The sequence below is a fragment of the Zingiber officinale genome, chromosome 11A (assembly GCF_018446385.1).
Source record: "Zingiber officinale cultivar Zhangliang chromosome 11A, Zo_v1.1, whole genome shotgun sequence".
Lineage (NCBI taxonomy): Eukaryota > Viridiplantae > Streptophyta > Magnoliopsida > Zingiberales > Zingiberaceae > Zingiber > Zingiber officinale.
In genome coordinates this window covers 95391458-95397893 of record NC_056006.1, presented here as the reverse complement: position 1 = coordinate 95397893, position 6436 = coordinate 95391458, and the positions used below count along the sequence as shown (strand labels likewise).

Here is a 6436-nt window from a genome sequence, read left to right as displayed (position 1 = left end):
TGACCTATTTTTAATCAATGGTTATGATTTAGTGGCGATTACTATCCAAACTCTATAAATAGAGAGTTTATTTTATCATTTTCACACACATTTTCTCTACTCTTAATCTCAATTTTATATTCTCTATACGCTTTCGTTTCTAATTTTCAATTACAATGGAAGGGGGTCGTGAAAGTGCATCATCACGAACTCGGAAGGGATATGAAATAATGAATCCGTGAGAGGAGGATCCCCAACATTCAATCTACAGATGATAAGATAGAGCACGTTCCAAATCTGACACCTGAAACACAAAGAAGTATCGATATAATTACTTTTAAGATTCAGGAACTTCCTTCTCTAAAGTCTTCTATTTTCACTAAACATTTTAAAAATACCCCTCTTACATCGGGAGAAATGTGTGCAAAATATAAGCATTGCAATGCTTCCTACAAATTCCAAGCCAGCAGCGGTTATGGGTAATTGAAACGACATGTAGAAACAAAGCACCCGACAGAATATGTACTCAACCGTTCTCAAACACAATTATCAAGATTTTCTTCAACTAGTGGTAGTACTGATTCCGGTTTATTTTTATATTTGGATAATAAATTAAGAGAATCATTAGCTAAATTTGTTTTCGTAGAACATCTTTCTTTTAGTTTTAGATCTAAATGCACATTTGAAGATTTTTATAAAGAATCTCTTCATCTATATGCTAAACGTGTTCTTAGGACTACACTTACTCGTACAATTAAAAAATTAGTAAAACAAGAAAAACAAATTTAATTAATGAATTTAGTAAATTAGATAATAAAATTTCTTTATGTTCCGATATTTAGAGTGATCATTGGCAAATACATTCGTATATGGGTGTGACTTGTCATTGGATCGATAACTCTTGAAACCTCCAAAAAAAAAGATTGTTAGCTTATAGAGTTTTTAATAAATCACATAATCCTCATAACATCACACAATTATTATGTTTAATTTTAGAAGAATATACCTTAACTCATAAAATATTTTTAATATCATTAGATAATGCTAGTTCCAATACCCCTTCTATAGATAATCTAAAATTTATTTGTCAACTTATTATTAGTGGTTTATTTTTTTTCATATTCGTTGTGTATTACATATTTTAAATTTATGTGTTCAAGATGGATTAAAAATTTTAGAAAGTTATATTAAACCAATTACAATTGTAATTTCTTTTTTATAGTCATATTCATCTATAATGAAACAATGGGGTGAATTTTGTAAAATTAATGGAATGAGACCTAAAAAATTCCACGTGATATACCAACACATTGGAATTCAACATATCAATTATTACAAGATTCTTTTTAGTATAAAGAATTATTATGTTCATTTTTTTGCACAAAATACTAATACTAATATATATTTATTTTCACAGCAATAGAATATTTGTAGTAGTATTTGTGAAATTTTAAAAATATTTAATGATGCAATTGAATAACTTTCCGATGTTTATTATCCTACTGCTCAATTAATTTTATAAAATTTTTCTAATATAGTATTAGTTTTTAATGAACATATTAATAATGAATCTTTATCTTCTTGCAAATAAAATTTTGAATAGATTGATAAATAAATTTTAGATCATCTATAAAAAGGATATTGGAACTAGCATTATCTAATGATATTAAAAATATTTTATGAGTTAAACCATATTTTTCTAAAATCAAACATAATAATTGTACGATATTATGAGCATTATATGATTCATTAAAAACTTATAAGCTAACAATCTTTTTTGGAGGTACCAAGAGTTATCGATCTAATGACAAGTCACACTCATATACGAATGTGTTTGCCAATGATCACTCTAAATATCGGAACATAAAGAAATTTTATTATCTAATTTACTAAATTCATCAATTAAATTTTTTTTTCCTTATTTTACTAATTTTTTTAATTGTACGAGTAAGTGTAGTCCTAAGAACACGTTTAGCACATGAATTAAGAGATTCTTTACAAAAATCTTTAAATGTACATTTAGATCTAAAATTAAAAGAAATATGTTCTACATAAACAAATTTAACTAATAATTCTCTTAATTTATTATCCGAATATAAAAATAAATCGGAATCAGTACTACCACTAGTTGGAGAAAATCTTGATAATTGTATTTGAGATCGATCGAGTCCATATTCCATCCGGTGCTTCGTTCTACATATCGTTTCAACGACCCATAGTCGTCGCCGGCTTAGAATTTATAGGAAGCATTGCAGTGCTTACATTTAGCACACATTTCTCCCAACGGAAGAGTGACCTTCTCAAAATGTTTAGTGAAAATAAAAACTTTTGAGGAGAAAGTTCCCAAACCTTAAAAGTAATTGCATCAATACTTCCTTGTGTTTCAGGTGTTAGATTCGGAATGTGCTCAATCTCATCATCGATGGATTGAATGTTGGAGTCCTCCCTCAAACACATTATTTTCTTTCTCTTTCGAATTCAAGATGATGCACCTTCACGACCTCCTTCCATTGTAATTGAAAATTGAAAACGAAATCATATAGAGAATATAAAATTGAGATTAAAAGTAGAGAAGAGGTGTGTGAAAATAATAAAAAAAACTCTCTATTTATAGAATTTAGATAGTAACAGACATTAAATCATAGTCATTGATAAAAAAATAATCAAATGATCCTAACCGTTGAAAAAAAATATCCAAAAAATCCCCCACCCTCACCCAACAACTAGGAACCGCATTCCAACGAGCAAAACAAAAACCTTGTTGAACCGACGAGCCGAACCAATGGTTAACCAGTGGCCCGCCAAGTTTGCATTTAAGGAATTGCCGGATGGGTTCCGATTCGACTCGATGAACTGGGTCAACGGACAACCGGCTCGTTAACCCAATTACAAGCAACCAACCCATTGACCCAGTTACGGGCCCAGGCCGGATCTAAGCCAAGGTTGGGTCCAAGCCAAACCCGACCCGAGGTTAGGTCTAGTTAAAAATAGTGGAATTGTTAAATTGAAAATTGAAGTGCTTTATTAACTCCCACTCACGACTATCTACAGTAGAAGTAACTCCTGCAAAATTCTTAACATCAGCAGATTCTATAGAGCCCTTTTTAGTATATGTTCTTTGTTTGCATCACATGATCAGCCGGATACATTTGCTATTCTTTCTATTAACTTTATTTATATATAAATGAAAATTATCTTATGGACCAAACTAAGATATAGTAATTTATAAAATACTCCTTGATCTATTTCAATCTTTAGGAATATTCATTCAGTTCATTGTTTTATTCCACAACCCAAACACGCAACATCATGGACAACATAATTCTTACAAAGAAAAACTAACATTGGAGCATTATTAGAAAAAGGCTACTTAAATCTAGTCTGCGTAAAGGAAAAAATCAAATTCTACATGGTCCATTATTAAAATCAAAGGTTTCCTTAAAGCACAACTAGTTCCCAAAGTTAGCCCAGATACGTAGCAACATCCGCAGCAGCAAAAATGTTCATCAGTCTCGCCAATTACGATCTAATCTGCTGTATTTATCACCAACATAGGGCTCTGAAACAAAAAGCTACACGATTGTCTGAAATGTGTGGCAAATAAATAAATAAAAAGTTTGTACTGAAGAGAGCACCTTGACGTGGTTGAGAATAAGCTTCTAGAGTGCACCATTCTCCAGAGACCTCTTAAACCGGACGAAGACAACTATTTGATGCAAAATTTACCAGTACTGATTACAGAAGATCAATCTAAAATGGTACTAATGAAAAGCAACTATAGGCTATGCTTGGCGATAGATAAGGAAAGAGATAGATCAGAAGTACAGCATTACACTTCTCACTTCTTCCTTTGAAAAAACGGGAAGTGACAAGGTTGTGTTACTGATGTCTAAAGATCAAACAGAGCTAAAAAGAATATGAACAAAGGAGGAATTATAGTGGCATAGACAAGAAAAAGCACAGAGAATATTGCACATTATAAGGGAGACTGCAGTTCCTAACTACTATCAAATTTTTCCTTTTTTTCACTTACTCAGATTATAAGGGGGGCTGAATCATGACCTAAATGCTACAAAAGAAGTAATATATTTGCAGGAAACTTAACTCTAATCCCTTATCATGCATGCTCAATATTAGTGAACCTAAAATACGATATAGGACTTATTCCTACTGAATCTTAGTAAACTTTTAATCTAAAGCTAGAAAATACAGAAGCAGACACAACTATGATTAACTATCTACATGTACTACAAAGAGATTGAACAGAGTCTCCCTTAATGGTCTTCAATATCCAACTGGAGAATCCGTCTCAAGTTCTCCGTAGCAATGACAGTGTTGAAAAACAAGTTACCGGCAGATAAAGGGGAATCGTTAGTAGGAGAGGACGGTGCGGATTTTGAAAGAGCGGGAAGTGTACCAGTAACTTTTGGACTTTGAAGTTCTAGAGAAATACTGCGTTTCTGCCGAAGGGAAAATTTTGGGATTGGCAAAGAACTTGGGGGAGGTGAGTTTGAGTAGGCAGGGCCTGCCCACCGCTCAGAAAGGGATACGCTATCATCGAAGGAGGCTACTTTTGGAGGGGTGATCAATGAAATAGTTTGCCTCTTAGTTCTTTGTTTTCCTTCTTGTTCTGAGTGAAAACTAGGAGATTTCTGCTCATACTGGCCGTAGCAATGGTGAACTGGAGAGCAAGGTGACGGCAGAATTCGAGCAGAAGACTCAAAAATGCGGAAGCTAAAACCTTTAAAGTCTCTACAAAGTTGTGATTCGCTTCTACTGCAACATTTACTGCGATGCGGCGCAACTACAGCCATAGTCTCCATTCCAGAAGGTCAAATTTTAGCCACAGAACTGCCCACCAACTAGTTCACAGTAAAACCTAGCCAAACAAAGAGAATCTAAAGGTCATATACAAATGACTCCAGCAAAGAAAAAAAAAAAGCACCGACTCAATATCAAGATAAAAAAAAATGGTAAAGCTTCCGCGTATGTCATACCTGACGAGATTCAGATTAAAGCAGAAGGAATCGCTCAGGGGTTCAACAAACAAGTTAAAATTACTGTCGATGATCCATCACCACTCAAATCAAAACCAGGAACTCGAAAGAAAGATCTTCCACAACCTAATCGACCGACCAAGGGAAAAAAAAAGGTAATCCCTAAACTCAAACGGGAGAATGCCAAACATCGCGGAAGCACGAGACATACTACTTTACTCATGAATTCACCGGGCAAGAAGACGTCAAACAACGAAGTGATTGAAATCCGCAGAAAAAAACGAATACGACAGGTGAACCTTTAACCAGCAGAGATCCTTGTGGGAACATCCAAAGTGATTGGGAAACCAGCAACAACGGCATCAACGGAGTGAGAAAGAGGTCGAGAAAGAACCACGGCGGACTCCAGAACCAACCCTGGAGAAGATCCCTCTCGCTCGACGCTCGCTTCGGTTGAAAACCTAGCACGGACCTGAACCTTACACAAGCTGGATTTAAGATCTTGGCATGTCCAGGTACGGCGCATTCCCATGTCGTGGGCCAGAAACAAACCCAGGTTGCGCAGGTTGGCATAGGATGATAGGAATTTGTAGGCGAGATGCGATCGACGGCATCCATGTCCGTGCGCGAGATTTTTTTATAATCCAGATGTAGCAGAGAATATGTCATTTTACTCCCAAATTTTCAATACCGATTTGTTCTCACGAATACTAATTTATAAAAAAAATTATTAATCAGATTAAATAATGTCAATTTTAATAGGCTGGAGATACATCCTTGGGGAAAATAAATATCTTCTAATTACTTCGGTCGGTTAAAAAATTAACTCTGTAATTAACATCTCTTCCTGTAAATTGGAGGCGGACTTTCTAAGGATTCTAACTCTTCTGCTAAATCCCTCCATTCCATTTGCTCAGCTTAAAATAACTTATACATATATAAAATATTTTCGTTAAAAATTAATGATATAAAATCATATCTTTCTTTTTCCCAAAGTTAGAATTTTATTATTATTATTATTATTATTATTATTATTATTATTATTGATGCTATCTCAAAGCGGAGAAGATGAAAGTTAGGGACGTAGTTATAGGGTTGATTGAGCGGTGATTCCGTGTGATTCTGCAATATAAAAGGTATTAGCACCGAGCTGAAAAGCGATTCCTGGTGTTAGGCCTCTAACGCTCAAGTTAATTTCCGGCACAGTGAAGAATAGTAAGAATGATGTGGCAAAGAGTGTATCGAATAATAAAGTTACGCATACATTCACATGTAGATAGGAACTTCTCTTTTATAATGTCACTATAATGTCTGGACACACTGCACACATCCTAAAACATATACATGTTTTCCAAAACGTCTAAGAAAAAGACAAGTCAAAAAGTGTTTCTGACATTTTTACTTAAGCAAACGTGCAAATCTCTGATATGACAGACGAAAAGTTTCTAAAGTACGATTTA

The 6436-nt window shown here is 34.1% G+C and overlaps 1 protein-coding gene across 2 annotated transcripts; it reads right to left on the bottom strand.

Moving 5' to 3' along the window:
- Positions 1–3222: 3222 nt before the first annotated feature.
- On the bottom strand, positions 3223–5609 carry LOC122031765. 2 transcript variants are annotated; one of them, XR_006125854.1, is made up of 3 exons: positions 5276–5602; positions 3615–3685; positions 3223–3538 (listed from the first exon to the last, which is right to left on the bottom strand). XR_006125854.1 is itself a non-coding variant. In XM_042590894.1 (2 exons), the coding sequence occupies exons 1-2, from the start codon at positions 5592–5594 to the stop codon at positions 3639–3641; spliced, it is 366 nt and encodes a 121-aa protein (XP_042446828.1). In that variant the 5' UTR covers positions 5595–5609; the 3' UTR covers positions 3223–3638. The 2 variants fall into 2 exon arrangements, 1 of the variants encoding a protein (XP_042446828.1); XM_042590894.1 differs by having other exon boundaries at positions 3223–3685; positions 5276–5609.
- Positions 5610–6436: the final 827 nt, after the last annotated feature.

Coding starts and splice junctions, on each gene's coding strand:
- LOC122031765 (XM_042590894.1), bottom strand. CDS start 5,594: ATGGATGCCGTCGATCGCATCTCGCCTACAAATTCCTATCATCCTATG. Junction 3,686..5,275: donor AGGATCTCTGCTGGTTAAAG/GTTCACCTGTCG, acceptor TGCATCAAATAG/TTGTCTTCGTCCGGTTTAAG.